General features: G+C 44.7%; 2 protein-coding genes across 3 annotated transcripts in view; one reads left to right on the top strand and one right to left on the bottom strand.

The window, feature by feature from the left end:
- Positions 1 to 6,204: 6,204 nt before the first annotated feature.
- Positions 6,205 to 14,646, top strand: hpgd (15-hydroxyprostaglandin dehydrogenase). Of its 2 annotated transcripts, XM_069168095.1 has the most exons (7): positions 6,205 to 6,484; positions 6,883 to 7,006; positions 9,177 to 9,283; positions 10,115 to 10,211; positions 12,561 to 12,637; positions 12,753 to 12,916; positions 14,310 to 14,646. In XM_069168095.1, the coding sequence occupies exons 1-7, from the start codon at positions 6,392 to 6,394 to the stop codon at positions 14,431 to 14,433; spliced, it is 786 nt and encodes a 261-aa protein (XP_069024196.1). In that variant the 5' UTR covers positions 6,205 to 6,391; the 3' UTR covers positions 14,434 to 14,646. The 2 variants fall into 2 exon arrangements, with proteins under 2 accessions (XP_069024196.1, XP_069024197.1); XM_069168096.1 differs by lacking the exons at positions 6,205 to 6,484; positions 9,177 to 9,283 and having other exon boundaries at positions 6,507 to 7,006.
- A 525-nt stretch (positions 14,647 to 15,171) lies between these two features.
- wdr17 (WD repeat domain 17) overlaps positions 15,172 to 16,145 on the bottom strand; it is a 23,199-nt gene continuing 22,225 nt past the window's right edge. The window contains exon 32 of the mRNA XM_069167474.1: positions 15,172 to 16,145. This exon is cut by the window's right edge and continues 610 nt beyond it. The gene's annotated coding sequence lies outside the window, so the exon portion shown is untranslated.

The following is a 16,145-nucleotide window of genomic DNA, read 5'->3' as shown; positions in this document are numbered from 1 at the left end:
GAAACAAACACAAACTGTCTGACCGATGGGAACCAACAATATACCTGGTCACCAAGCAAAGGGGAGACATGCCTGTACATACTCTGAAACCAGAGAAAGGTGATGAACCACTGCGAATACTCTATTGAGATCTCTTGCTCCCTTGTGGCTTCTTTTCACAAGCAGAGAAAGAGGAACCTCAGCGTAACAGTAAGGCTCAGAGACCACAGACTAGACAGGCTGCAATCCAACCGGAAGGTTACAATTCCGCTGAAGAGGATGATGAAGTCTGTTTTCAGTTTGCACCATAACATAAGATGACAGAGACACGCATTATCAAAATCTATGATACACCAAAACCAAAAGCAGACAAATACAGAGAGGAACTTCAGAAACCTGGAAGTGAACCAAGCATGAACTTGACTTATTCAGGTCCATTGGAACAACTGGAAGCCCTGCCTTCTGGACACGACATAACATAGACAGTTACTGGAGCCCTTCACTCACCTGTAGCCCCTTCTACAGAGAGGCCTGATAATGAGGAGCTCAGCCAACCATTGACTCAACCTGAAAAAGAAAATGAAACAGAATCATACCTACCGGATGTGGAAAACACAACAGATGGGGAATCGGGAGTCCTTTTCCAGAAAGGACAGTTCCCCAAACTCACCTCCATCCATACCAGATAAACCCTCCAGCAGAGATGCCAGACCTACCTGAAAAGAACTCCATGCAGACCAGTCAAAAGAATGCTGGTTCAAAGACGAAATATCAAGTTACAGAACAATCAGAGACAGCGAAAAGCGATGACTCAGGAGCAACTCAACCCATCAGGAGGTCGGAGAGGAATCGTCAACCAATCACGACGACTCCATTATCCTGAATTTGGAAATCTCTTAGTAATAGTAGTAAAGTCACTATTCCAGGGTTTAAGTACAGCATTTATTGATTCACTGAATGCTGATAATAGGGATTAGCGATCACAAAATCAAGCTTTTGAAATGATAACACCCATTTTAGAGTAGTGAACATGCAGCGGGATGTGCATGACATTTAAGAGGGGAAGGTGTAACCCAGTAGTAAAACTGCACGGGTTATATATAGTATGTTTCCTTTGTTGTTGTCTATTGGCTAAACACAGTGTCAATCATAGCAATGCAGGTTTCTGATTGGAGGAGTACTTTAAGTCCCACCCCCAGGTAGCAGCCTCAGTGCAGAGAAGTGAAGATGGCATGAACAGACCAGCTCGAGAAGCTAAACACAGGATAGTAAAAAAAACTGTGTGAACAATAAGTCAACCTTTTGAGAGACATACAGTTTCGTGCGTGATGTTGTGTAGAACAGGCATGTCCAAAGTCCGGCCCGTCAGATTTCATACGGCCCGCAGCTTCGGTCTTATAATGTGTTAGTTATGGCTCGCTAGCTCTGTCAGAATAAATAAATCATACAAATGCAAAGATGTAATTCCTGCTTTCACCACACGGTGGCAGCACCGTTCTAATGCTATCTGGCTCTGCATCCGTGCCGCGAACCCTTCTCAAATCATTTCTGCCATGGCGACCGCAAAAAAAAAAGAGAAAAGTTGACAGTGAGGGCCGCCGCTTTCAGGAGCGGTGAGAATTACAATACTTCTTCACTGAAAATCGAGGCAATTGTGTTTGTCTAATTTGTAAAGAGGCGGTTGCCTTGTTTAAGGATTTCAACGAAAAGAGACACTACGAGACTAAACATGCTACAACGTACGACAAGCTAACAGGGAGTGGCCGCGCTGAAAAAGTGAAGCAACCCCAAGCTGCTCTGGCATCACAACAGCGATTCTTCACGCGGGCCTCTGAGTCAAAGGAAAACATAACAAAAGCCAGCTACGAAGTGGCCATGTTAATAGCTGAACATGGCAAACCTTTTACTGAAGGTGCGTTCATCAAAGACTGTGTCATAAAAATGGTGGAGAACATTTGCCCCGAGAAGAAGCAAGAATTTATGAATGTTTGCCTGGCACGCAACACTGTGGCACGGAGAGTTGAGGACATATCGTCAGATATTCAGAGACAACTGGGGGACAGGGGAGGGGCTTTTGATTATTTCTCATTAGCCTGCGATGAAAGCACCGATGCATCTGACACTGCACAACTACTTATTTTTTTTAAGAGGAGTTGATGACAACATGAACGTGACAGAGGAGCTGCTTGACCTCAAAAGCCTTCAAGGGCAAACCAGAGGAACAGATTTATTCGTTTCTGTTTGTGAAGCTGTTGATGATATGAAACTACCGTGGAGTAAAGTTTCTGGGATCATTACCGACGGTGCGCCCGCCACGGCTGGTGAGCGAAGTGGATTGTCCACATTGATCTGCAATAAAGTCAGCGAAGAAGCAAGTAACGCTATCAAACTTCACTGTATCATTCACCAGCAGGCTCTCTGCGCCAAACATCTCAAATGTGACGATGTTATGAAACCAGTGGCAAAGGCAATCAATTCTATTCGCTCTGAAGCTCTAACCCACCGACAGTTTCAGCAGTTCTTGCGTGACATCCAGGCTGAATACGGTGACGTAATATATCACAACGATGTGAGGTGGCTAAGTCGGGGGTCCGCACTGCAGCGATTTTTCTCTCTCAAAGAGGAAATTGGACATTTTTTGGGTGAGAAGGGACAACCAATGGAAGAACTGTCCGATCCTGTATGGCTGGCAAATCTGGCTTTTTTTGGTTGACATAACAAAGCATCTGAATGCGCTGAATGTTAATCTTCAAGGAAAAGATGCAGTGGTGAGCCAGCTGTACGCTCACATCAAGGCTTTTGGAACCAAACTGCAACTTTTCCAAAGACACTTGTCCCAAACCGAGCCCTGCACCGTGCACTTCCCAGCTTTGAAAGAGGTCATTGACAGTTTCCCACAGGACAACATCGGTGCGCAAATGAAGAGTTACGCAACAGCTATCGCATCGCTTTCTGTGGAATTTAACAAACGCTTTTGGGAATTTGCAGTTATTGAAAAGGACATGTTGCTGTTCTCTTCTCCCTTCTCCGTGGACCATAATAATGCTCCTCCACAGCTGGAGCTGGAGCTCATTGAGCTGCAACGTGACGATGAGTGCCACGGAAAACACCAGCAGTGTTCTCTTGTTGACTTTTACCGGCAGCTGGACAAAAGCAGGTTTCCAGAAATGCGGTCATTCGCTAAGAAAATGCTGAGCTTATTCGGCTCCACATATTTGTGTGAGCAAACATTCTCAGTCATGAACTTTAACAAGAACCGATTGAGGTCAAGGATGAGTGACTCCCACTTGCGAGACATTTTACTCATCTCAACCACTGCTCTCAAGCCAGACCTGGCCTCTTTACATAAATCTAGATCTCAGTGTCACCCTTCCCATAAGTGTCAGCAAGTTATCTGTTCCTTGATCAATCTGAAATTGAGTGTTTTGAACGGTAACATCTGTCACTATTAACAGTGAAAAGCCTAAAGCACACTAATGCACTTGGACTTATGGCACTTATGTTATTAAACTCTTGAATAAGATATGTGTTATAACTGTTGATGTTATGAACCTGTAGATGTGACACAAACTATTGCTTTCTGAAAGATCTTGTAAAAGACAAAGGCAAAATTCACTTGTTTTAAAGTTTAATGGTAACAGACCACTTCGCATTACTTATAACTCCTGTTTAAAATGTTCATGAGGCGAAGATATTTAACTCATGGAAATTGAAGGTATCCTATACAGTTTGTTCAATGTTATCTGACTGAATGAAAGGCAGAATTGTGTTTTTAGAGTTGTTCACGTCTGCCTGAGTGGCTTATATTTGGTTTGAAAAATAAAGGTAATTGTGACAATGAAAATTGTTTTATAACAGTGTGTATTTTCATGTAACTTTTGTGGTTAAAAAAAAATGTCAGAAGGAACTATTGCCCCCCCCCCCCCCCCCCCCCCCCCCCCCGGGCATCTTCACTTTATCAAATTTGGCCCTCTTTGCAAAAAGTTTGGACACCCCTGGTGTAGAAATAAACTCACCTCGTCAGTGGTATCTTCCTGCTCGGTGTTGTTAGCATTAGCTCCGTTAGCTTCCCGCTCTCTCCCCGAAAGACAGTCCACTGAAAGTTTTGGTTTGTCGCGGTCTGTCGTTGATTCTAATCCGCTCGGTTTCCCTCCTTTCCGTGGCTTCATACAGAAATCCGAATCCGGCTTTTATGGCGGACGGCATCCAGTTTTATGGAGCTTTTAAATGCGAAACTCGCTATTGAAGTCGCCATTTTGTTGCCGTCGCGCTATTTATCTTTGACGGTCACGTAACCTCTGAGCTTCCTGCTGACCTCAGACGTCACTTCCTGCCGGAACTAAAAGTTTGCTAACTCAGATCCGCTATTGACCACTTACTGAAATATAATTATGGAATACAATTATATGAATATAACATAATTATATTGTGAATATAATCAACAAAATAAAACGTTGTTTTTTTTTTTAAACTTAAAGTCATAGATGTGCAGGTCCTCTCCCGTCCGCCAGGGGGAACCCGCAGCCGTGTGAACGAGCCGAGCAGACAACGTAAGAATGATACTAACTCCTAACTAACGAACTATAACTAGTTCCTCGCTGCAGTACTAGAGAACAATGATGTTTCTTGAACAACATGTCCTCGGACAGGCTGACATCCTGACTGGAACCTGTAGTCTGTCAGCAGGATGTTACGTATTTAAAGTGAATTTTAAAGAGGATTATCACTTTAAAACAAGTCAGCAGCAACATGAAAACTAAGATGGTGTTTTCAGAGGAAACTACTGTTAACTGTCCAACTAGCTGCAGTCTGAAATACTGTTTCGGAAGTTTGAGTGCTGTCATAACAGACAGGAAAGCTTGACAGGTGAGTAAGGGAGCGTGGCTCCATAACTGTCACTTTATGACATAAGTGCTCAAACGCAAAGGCAGTAAACCGACAATAACTCCAGTTTTTTTACATTGGCAACCATTTACTCGGGTACAAATTCAAAATACGTACTGGAGTATTTTTCCTTTTATACTTTTAAACCATATTTCAGAGGCAAATCTACTTTTACTTCAGTTACTTTTAAGAGTACAATGTTTGCATCCTCTTCCTGTCCAGTGAATGGCATGTTTCTCCGAATTTGGTGATTTTAAATTTGAATTCTTCTAATAAACTGAAGGATTAAATGGTCCTTTTAAGGGTTGAGAAAATTCTCTTTCTTCTGAAATAAGATTAAAAAAAAAAAAAACTTATTGAATTTGCTGTAAAATGATACAAAGCTGAAAACAATTGTGATTTTTTTTTTCTCAGCTTCGTGTTTGATCTTATAGAATATGATGCAGTTCTGTATAAAGTAATTAAATTATCTTCAAACACCAAATATTTACCCGACAGTGTGTACTTTTTACCTTTAATACTTTAAGTATATTTTACTGATAATACTTGCATACTTTTATTTGAGTGAGGGTTTATTTTCACAATGTGGTGTTCGTACTTCTTCCACCTCGGCTTCCAGAGGGACACGACAGATCTCGTCTCCCCCGGGACAGGAAGTGTGTCCTCTGCATCATCGATGGAGACGGTTCTGATTTTCAGGTCCTGTTGGATTCCCAGAAATCTGCAGGACGACCGAGTGCACACTGCAGAACGGAGGAAGGATGTTCGATAAGCAGGTCAGAGGGAAGAGAGGAAGAGGATGAAAGTGAATATAATCATTTGCAGGATATTTAAATATACGTGAGCTCTTCGTCTCTTACTTTCCAGATGTTTTTATTTTCAGGTGAAACATCTGTGCGGAAGTTCACTCTGGACCAAAACCTGTATTTTGACATGTTTGCTAAGAAGCTGTTGGTTACCATTCATCTGAGCGGAGTGTGAAAATTAACATGCAGAGACTTGAGCGCCGGTGTGACGTATCGGCGAAAACACCACCGCCTGTTGTGTAACAGCAATTATACATGAGCCCCTTAAAGAAGCTGCTGTCAGAGACTTTTTCTTAAACAAACAGGAAGAGCTCAGGTGTGCACATTCAAAAACCGCAGGTGGGGGGAAGAGGGGTGTGTGTGAACCACAGCGTTCATGTAGGACGAGTCAGATTTAAACTTGTAATTATTATCCAACGGAGTTTACTTAACCACACTCTCCCTCTGACACACATGCTGTGTTTGTATGGACTGATAAGCAGAGACCAAGTGAGGTGGGGGGGAGTAGAAGAGGAGTGGGGGGGTAAGAGGGGAGGGAGAACAGCCTTGCTAAAAAAATAAAAAAAAAAACAGAGTGAAAACACACACAGGGGTGAGAAAAAAAACCTGTGATAGCACCACAGAGAGCAGAGAGGTGCGTGAACGCACGGAGAGAGTGGAAGAAGAGGAAGAGCAAGAAGAGGAAGAAGCAGAAGAAGCAGCTGCTGTGCCAGTCTGGGATCATGTCTCTGAAGGGGAAGGTGGCTCTGGTGACCGGGGGGGCTCAGGGCATCGGCAGAGCCGTGGTCCACTCTCTGCTGCTGAGCTCGGCAAAGGTCAGTGCTGCTTCAGTTTCTGTCCCGACGGCTCCAGCTCGACCTGCTGTGACCTCTGAGGGGCGTCCGGTTTACTTCTTTTTTTTTTTTGTAATTATTTCAAGAGAAGCGCATTTACACCGTCGCTCAAAAAAAAACTCCAGCGCGGCCGTCTCCCTGCTCCCTCCAAGGGTGCCTGCAGACGCCGCTGTTCGCTGACACATTGGGAGCTCATTTTCTTTTTTGTATCTTAAAGCCACAGTGCGTTTGAAAGGCGTCAAAAGAGCCGACTTAGTTTGTGAGAACAGGCTTCGACTGTCAAACTCGTCTAACCACAGGACTGACATGAAGAAGAAGAAGAAGTGAGCTCTCGCTCTCTCTCTCTCTCTCTCTCTCTGTAACACACATCTGTCCGCCAGGTGGTCGTGGTGGACCTGAACAAGGCCTGCGGCGACGAGTGCAAGGTCCAGCTGGACGCCGAGTTCGGAGACGGCAACTGCATCTTCGTCCAGTGCGATGTGTCCAACGGAGACGCCCTGCGAGGTGAGACGAGGGAAGGAGGTGTATGGGAGGGGGACGGGGGCACTTCACTGACTACCGCCTGAGTGACGCAGATGTCTCACTAACGCGTTCGGTTTCATAGGTTGTGGGGCTGCAGAGCATGAGGTCGAACTGTGACCACGCAACTCTGAACTTCCTGCTGAAGACTGAGGAAGTGACATCGTTAAAAATAATAAATAAATAAAGCAATCACTCTGGGACTATATTTAGCAGCGAGAGTTGCTAAAACAAAACATCTTTATCCACATGATCCAAGACGGCAGCGGAGTTACACGCGTACGATAAAAAAAAAAAAAAAATTTAAAAAAAAGAACACAAAAAACAAAACAAGATGTGGAAGAACATGCCCTTGTGGTCCAGAGAACCCGCAGCCTGTCGGGTCTTGTTCTGTTTCATGACCGTGTTGACATGTTTCAGCTGAATGAGCGCGCTACACATTTCTGCATGTGTGTGTGTGTGTGAGCGTGGGCGTTTCAGGGTGAGAGCGAGGAGGGGAGGAGTGTGTGTGTGTGTGTGTGTGTGTGTGTGTGTGTGTGTGTGTGTGAGAGAGTGAAGGAGTGTGTGTGTGGGCGTGGGCATTTCAGGGGGGACGACAAGGTTTCATTGTCTGACAGTGATGAGGTAAAACCCTGCAGGCGAACGGCTGAGGAATGCTGTGTGATGCGAGATAGTGCTGCTGTTGGTGTGGACACTGTATGTGTGTGTGTGTGTGTGTGTGTGTGTGGTAAAAATAAGATGAATCATGTTTATGTCTGCATGCATCTCCGCAAGCTGGCAGCTCTTTGCTGGTTTGTTTTTTTTGCATTTAAATCTTCTGTGTGTGTGTGTGTGTGTGTGTGTGTGTGTGTGTGTGTGTGTGTGTGTGTGTGTGTGCGCACGCGTGTGCGTGTGTGCGTGCGTCTGTCCTCTCACATGTGGAGGTAAACAAGCAGCCGGTGGCTCATTGTGTACGAACACAACGTATATCCCCCCATTCAGTCTGTTTATATTGGCCACATACACGCAGAAACCCGACATGTGTTCTGCAGCCCTGCAGCGTGGAGATCAGTCTGCGGGAACTCGGCGGAAAAAACACAACGACCAGGAAGTTCAAGTGCGTTTTTGTGGAACCTCTTGTTTATTAAACCGTTCAGACCTTTAATTCAGCTCCTCCGGCAGCGGTATCGTTCCTGCAGATCATCCCAGGCTCCGTCTGATTGGATGGAAGCGTCTGAACTTCCATCTTCAGGTCTCTTCTCACATGTTCTGTGGAGGTCAGAGACTCGTCCTGAAGCCTCTCCAGTGTCCTGCTGGCTGTTTGTTTCGGGTCACTGTGGTTCTGAAAGGTGAACTGTGGTTCCAGTCTCAGGTCTCTGCAGCAGCTTCTCTTCAAGGACCTCTCTGTGTTTACCTGCATTCAGCTTTCACTCAGTTCTGACCGTCCGTCTGTCCTGAAGAACCTCCACATCACGATGATGCCATCAGGTGATGATGATGATGATGATGATGCCACCACCTCCGTGCTTCACTGGAGAAGTTCTGCTCAGAAAGTTGAGTTTCCGTCTTATCGGATCAGAGAATCTTTTTCTTCGTGCTCTCAGAGTCTTTAAAAGTTCTTGAACAGTCGTCGTGTGTCTTTTACTCCGAGTATCTTCAGTCCGATCGACCATAAAGACCCGGTTGAAGGAAAGCAGCCGAGATGGTCGTCCCTCCGGCAGGTTCTGTCATCTTAATGGGACCGTTGGATCCTTCATGACCTTTTTGACCATCAGTGACTCAATCTGTTGGGACAGTCCACTCTACAGAGTCCTGGTTGTTTCACACTTCTTCCATTTGACAGTCATTGAGGTCACTGACCTCAGGACAAAACAAAGAGTCTTAATGCGTTTGTAAAAGAGAGATTTCAAGTATTGGTATTTTGTCAATTTGTTTAAAATTGCTTTCACTTTTGTCATTTAGGATTTTTGATTGTTGATTGATGGGGAAAAAAAAAGACTGAATTCCTTCTGGAGCAAAAAAAAAAAAAAGCAGCAGTCAACATCAGCGTGGTGCGTTTCAGTTGTGAGCTGAGGATGATGAGGCTAGTTGAAGACGGTGTGGTCTCATGCTGTGCGTTTCAGTCTTTCAAGCCGTGGTGAGCAGATCCCGTCTCTCTCCTGTCTCTGTAAAACAGACACCTTCCAGAGCAGCGTGGAGCAGTTCGGTCGCCTCGACATTGTTATCAACAACGCCGGCATCAATAATGAGAAGAACTGGGAGAAGACCATACAAGTCAACCTGGTAAGACGGCAAGATGCTGGAAGACACGCCAGTCAGCTACGGCAAAACGTGAGATAGAGACGCTTTGGCGTCTCTAGGTGTGACATTTTCACGTTTTGTGAACGTGGAACTCACACACACACGTAAACGCAACGTTTTAACAAGAGGGCGTTGGATATTTCTCCGATGTGGACGGTGATATCGCCTGTAGTGTCCGTGCTGCTGCAGACAGAAGCCGAGACACTTCAGATCAGTGTCTTCTGAGCGTGTGCTAACAGCCCCATTTAAATGTTACTATCTGTACTGCATTTGTTTAGGAGGAGGAAATTCCTCTTGATCAGATGAGCTCATCAGCTGTGGGCCCTCAAGGCTCCGTCGGAGATTCTCTTATTTACCGATTGTCAGATACGGTCTGACACGCGCACACACACACACACACCCGCTGCACTTTAAACACACACTCATCACCAAGTTTAAGGTGGACTTTGTTTTGGTTCAGTCTCTGTTTTCACCGTCTCTTCAGGAAAATGCAGAGACACTTCAAAGTCTGAGATCACTGAGGAAGTTCCTTCTATTTTGCATTTGTTTTGATTTTAATACAACATATAAACGGTTAATTTCAGTAGCTTTGGTGCCATAAAATCAGCTGTTTTGTTGCATGTTGGTTGGTTGACACATCACAGACTCCCGACAACCTCACAAGGATTCACACCCTACGTGAACTTTCACAATGAAATCATGATGTCCACCATGATGAAATAAATGACTGTTTGTTGACAACTTCCTGTTTGACTTCACGTGCTGCGCATTAGTGAAGACCTCCACTGTGACCGTGTTCCTCTTCCTCCTCAGACCTCCGTCATTAAGGGGACCTACCTGGCTCTGGAGCACATGAGTAAAGAGCACGGCAAGGAGGGAGGCACCATCATCAACGTTTCCTCCATGGCAGGTAACAAACACATGTGCATGACACAGACTGTATGTCAAAGTCGACATAGCTTCCAGGTCTAAAAAAAAAAGTGACTTTTTTTTGTTGTTTTTTGTTTTTTAAGCCAGCCCCTAGTGGCCCTTAGTAGTACTGCACTTAAAGTGGAGCCTTGGGTCTGAGTGAAGGGGGTGGAGCCTCAGGTCGAACAGGAGGGGGTGGAGCCTCAGGTCGAACGGGAGGGGGTGGAGCCTCGGGTCTGAGCAGGTGTTGGTTTTCAGGCTTTTGTGGTGGAGAAATATTTGTCAGTTTTCACAGCAGTGAGGACCGGTCGGTCTCTGCTGTTTGTGGAGATGAATCTCTCGTACCACTCTGGACGAATCAGAATTTTTCGTTTCAAAATTCAGACTGAATGTGGTAGGAAAGTGAAGCCGATGCGGAGCTGCTTCGTGCCGGAGATCTAAATCTCACTTTAAACTACGCGTTCGCGTGACCGGCTGTATCCTGCGTCTGTTTGGAGTGTCGGTCTTGCACGTCCTCGGAAATTAACGTATCTGCAAGACACAATATACACTTGACCTGTAGGGGCAGCACGGAGGCGTGAAACGTTCAGGGACCCGCAACACCTCATGGAAACAAGTCGGAGACCGTTACGTACGTGCACGGCGAGAAATGCTGGAAACGTAGGGCGGTCGACCTCACAGGACGCGGTCCGGCCTCAGGTTGGACGTAGCGACCTCCTTTATTTTTTAAAATTTTTATTTGACATGATTTTTCCTCCATTTGAAACTTTGTTTGCGGGTTTCAGGTCCGTTTAAGGAATGAAAAGTTTCACTTCAGATGTTCGCTGTTAAACAGACCGTTAATTTGTTTCCAGGCGACCAGAATGACTCACAGCAGCCTGTTGTTTTTATGATTCAGTTTCACTGAAGTTACTCAGAGGGTTTCTGCCGTGTGTTTTAATGTCTTCATCGGTTCAGAGTTCTGATTTCTGTTTCTGAACTGTTTCTCTCCTTTTGGCTCGTTTTGGAGCCGTTTGTCGTTAAAGTGCTTCCAGAGGACGTTCCTGCCGTCGGACATCATGTTGTAGATCACAAACAGTTTCAGCCTCCACTCAGAGCCGACATATGGGAATCATTTTTCACTTATCTCACTGCTGATAGCATCAGTGTGTGTGTGTTAGGGGAAAGAATGCGTGCGTGTGTGTGTGTGTGTGTGTGTGTGTGTAATGTCCACCATCTTTTAGATTGAGAGTTTATCGTCTTGTTTCTTTCTTCAACACGCTGCCTTCACGTGTTTTTTTTTTTTTTTATCCCTGTTAACTGGCTTTAATCAGGTTTCCACTTTTTCTGCCACTTTTTCTTTTTTTCCTTTTTTTCTCTTTCTTTAACTTTGGCCCAAATATTTGAGCTCCAACACCGAAGGAAAATACGATTCAGCTCGGAGGCCGAGCTGGCCGCGTTATCCTCGTGTTTCCCCGTGAACGTGTGATTGTCAGGACGGTAATGAAAAGCAGAGCGGACACCTCTCAACCAGCGAAAGAGGAGCTGAGCTGATGTTTGGGGGAGAGGAGGGTGACTAGAGGTCAAGAAACACTCTGCAGGAGAGTTTGATGTGAAGTAGGAGCAGAGAGGGATCAATGTGGCCACAAGACGACGGTGCGTCGTGTTTCTCTTTGGGAAAGTAAAAGCTGTAGTCTGAGGATTCAGCTCACTGACCTGACGCTCCGCTGGATCAGATGTCAGGTCTGTGTTGAGAAGCAGCTGCAAGCTGTGTTTGGGAACACGGCGAGGCGCCTCTGAACCAATCAGCAGCCGGCAGTGATGTCACCTGTTGGTTTGTGAACAGCCGTTACGAAGCCTCCAGTTCAGATTCTGTCCGTCACCATTTTGATAGTTCGGAGCGGTTTGGAGCAGGAAGTGACCATATTTGGACGAGCTGGGGGAGGAGGAGGCGGTGGATCTGACTGACCTGATTGGAAACCTGACGACACTACGTCCCGCCCACCGATAGCTGTAACCTGACTGCACCACAAGACCTGTCAATCAAACAGACATGCCCCCAAAACACATATTTTTGAAGTTTATTTTCAAATTAATGACGAGATTATTTTCAGATGGACCACCAGAAAACTAATAAGAAGGAGCGACTTCAGCTAACAACACCGAGATAACTCGTGGAGACATTTTATTGACTTTGTATTTCATGAGAAGTTGAATGGAAGTCTATGGAGGCTTTTTGGATCCGACCTCTTGTCTCTAGTATTGCAGCTTAAGGTTCTTCTGCATCGGCCTAATTTTTCAGACCCGGAAGCTACGAACACTTTTATATATATTTTATGGTCTGAATATAAACGCTCCTCATGTCCTCCAGCCTTCATGCACTCCCCTCACCAGCCCGTCTACACCGCCACCAAACACGGAGTCATCGGCTTCACCCGGGCGATGGCGGTAAGACTGACACACACACACACACACACACACACACACACACACACACACACACACACACACGGTACACGCTGTACAGCTCTCAGGACGTCAACTGACCCTCGTGTCCTCGCAGGACGCATCCACGCAGGGAGACTACGGCGTCCGCATCAATGTGCTGTGTCCGGCCTTCGTGGACACGCCGCTGCTGCACTCCGTGGAACACGAGGACAACATGGGGAAGTTCGTCAAGTTCAAGGACGACTTCAAACGCAGCATGAGCAAGTTTGGAGTTTTACAGTGAGGACACACTCACACACACACACACACACACACACACACACACACACACACTCACACACACACACACACACACACATACTCTCAAGTCCCAGAACGAGTCCTTCATGTCCACACAGGCAGCAGGTCCTCTTCCACAGAGCCCGGTCAGGGGTGATCACCTGGTGCTCGTGACCAAGCAAAAGTCTGCATGGATTTCTTTATTGTAACATATTAAAGTTATGTAAAAATTACTTTTTAAACTATTGTACTATTTTTAAAACCAAACCAGAATCTTCTTGTAACCCTGAAGAGGTTTTCTGGAGTCTGAACCAGATGCAAAACGTGACACAGAAACGGTGCCCTCTAGTGGACCGACACACATTGACAGGACATCAGGTTGCACCACCAGAAGACACTAAATCCAACAACACTGGTGCTCTAATTTATTCACACCTCCAGCACCAGCTTCTGTTTTTAAACTTTTTTTTTTTTTAATTCCAGCTCAGAAAAGTTGTAAATCGGAGAGTAATTAGATGGAACTGATGCTTTTAAACCTCTCGTCTGCCGAATCTGATGCAACACAACAACTCTTCATGACACGTTACACACTCTGAAGAATAATATTTTAATAACGGACAGCCTGCAGGGAGAACGGAGTGACAGCTCAGCAGCAGGAAGCTACGAAGGTCACAGGAAACTGTGGCCTGATGACTTCCTGATCTCTCTCTCACACACACACACACACACACACACACACACACACACACACACACACACACACACACACACACACACACAGAGAGACAGACACACTGACTGTCTTTCTAAATAAGAACTGCACAGCAGGTTTGTTTTTGTATTTTTAGGACAGGGGTTTGCAAGAAAGACATCACTGAGACCTGTGTGTGTATGTGTGTGTGTGTGTGTGTGCGTGTGTGCGTGTGTGTCTTTCCACTCTTATGTGGACCAGTTTAAACCTGTTGTTGTGAGGACATGCAGGCTGTTCTTCAGTTTTAAAGGGCAACTTGAGATTTCAGATCTGGTTTTAGGGTGGAGGTTAAAGGTCACAGGAATCCATGATTTTGATTTATTATAAAAACTTTATTTGAGTGTCTGAAGTCATTTTTAAATCCCACTAGCTCAAAGGGAGCAGGAAGAGGAAGACCAGCTTCTCATCAGATTAGATTTATTTAGCTTTATGCTAATTAATCATTGCTTTAATTCAAATCTAAGTGTTAAAATGACCTTAAAAGACACACTGTGGATTAATGATATAAATAATTTAGTGCTGTACGTGCGAATTAAAAATGTCATAATAAATTTTTTAAAAAGTATGAAAAACACATGCAGGTCGGGGGTTATGGCAGAGTTTTGTATTTATGACGATTTCCACGGCCATGTCGCCCCGCAGGCCGTCTCTGATTGCCGAGGGCATGATGAGGCTGATCCAGGACAGCAGTCTGAACGGAGCCGTGATGAAGATCACCTGCTCCAAGGGGATCCACTTCCACACCTACGAGCCTCTGTCCGCCTGACACGCAGCGACCCGTCACGTCAGAACTCTTCTTTATTTAATTATTCTGGTTTTTGTATTTTGAGACGTCGCGTCTCGTTTCAGGAAGTCTCGGCCACTCGACTCACGACAGTGTTATTATATTAAAAGTGTTATTATTAAGAAGCTTAACAGTTATTATTTTACAGCTGGTTTATATGTTTTATGCACAAAATAAAATATCCACTGGGATTGTTTGGAAAAAAAAAAAAAAAAAAAAAAAAGGGAGACGAGGACTTTTTTTTTTTTTTTTTTTTTTTTTTTTTTAGATGATTAAATTCAGGGAATTTTATCGGGAACACACAGAGAAACACGTATAAACAGTTCAAATCCAGAGAGGAGAGATGACAGTTTTGGAAAAGAATGATGGACGCAAACCCGAAAAACGGCAAAAGAAACAAAAAAAAACTACTTACGGAGGTAGAGAAGAATCTCGAAGTCCCGGCAAACGGTACTTTTCAATCCGGCAAAGGAGCAGCGGCTGACCAGAAGTATAAGGAGCCGAGTGGCTGATTAAAGGAGCGGCTACACCTGGGGCAGGAAACAGGTGAGGTGGGCGTGGCTTAGAGGAGGAAACAAGGCTGGGGACCTCTGGTGGCGAACAAATGATGATGATTTGTTATGTTTTTGTTTTATTGTTTGATTTTTCGATTTTTTTTTTTTTTTTTTTTTAATTTATTTTTATTTATGAAGTTTAAGATTGTCGTCGTGTTGCTTTAATGTCGGATTTTTTTTTGCTTGTGACTTCCCTTTAGTGGGATTCGAACTCGCGTCTTTAAGGTAATGTCTCTTACAAGGATTCACTTTATTTCCAGTCGCAGGTAGAAAGAGTCAAACGGACTGTTTTTCCGCTGAATCACGCTTGACTGCAGGCGAGTACCTGCTGCGCCGTGATCGCAGGTTCGAATCCCGTCCACTGCCGCTGATGTTGACGACCAAACATTGAAGGCAGAATGATCTCCTGCGAGGGGAAACTCCATTTTGTGCCGAACTTCAACCTTCACAGTTTTGTCAGAAACCCAGTTTAGGTATTATTAAGTTTTGGACCATTTTTCGGTTTATAATGAGTGTGTATTGCGTCAGCTGGAGTGAGTCATGTGACCGGTGTGCTGTCAACATCTGTCAAGGGAACTGGTATTTAGATAGTTGGCAAGATCCTTTTATTTATCAGCTTTATTGTTAAAAGAATCGACTCGCTTTTGACCAGTAATGCAGGTAAATTATTCTAATTTCATTTAATATTCACTCATTTCTGAGCTTTCTGTCTCAGCTGCCACAAACTTTATCCCCAAAAACCTTCTTTATATTTTGTTTTTGCTTTGACTGAGATAATGCGGTGTGCCCTCAGTTACTATTAGTGGCCTGACGGTGGCAGCAGAGCACCATTTATATAATAAAATGTTTTTTGTAAAACTTTATTTTACTTATTTGGCTTAAGTTTGTATCAAAATTATCACATTTTTTTTCCTGCTTTTGCAGAAACTACAAACTACATGAATTATCGTTTTGTCTCTTGTGATAGGCTCCGCCCCCCGGGACCCTGTCCAAGATAAAGCAGGGACAGCTAATGGACTGATGGGAAGCTAATTTAGTGTCATTTCAGTCGTGTGGAGTTTTTTTTTTTTGTAATCTATCGTTATTCTTTTGCCTTTCCTGCATCGCGTTAGCCGCCCGCTAGCGTGCTAACCCGTTAGC

This window comes from Embiotoca jacksoni, unplaced genomic scaffold (genome assembly GCF_022577435.1).
Source record: "Embiotoca jacksoni isolate LCO1_2020_lvr unplaced genomic scaffold, fEmbJac1.0.p SCAF_4, whole genome shotgun sequence".
In the NCBI taxonomy this organism is placed as follows: domain Eukaryota; kingdom Metazoa; phylum Chordata; class Actinopteri; family Embiotocidae; genus Embiotoca; species Embiotoca jacksoni.
The sequence above is the reverse complement of the archived record's forward strand: the minus strand, read 5'-3'. Positions and strand labels throughout refer to the sequence as shown.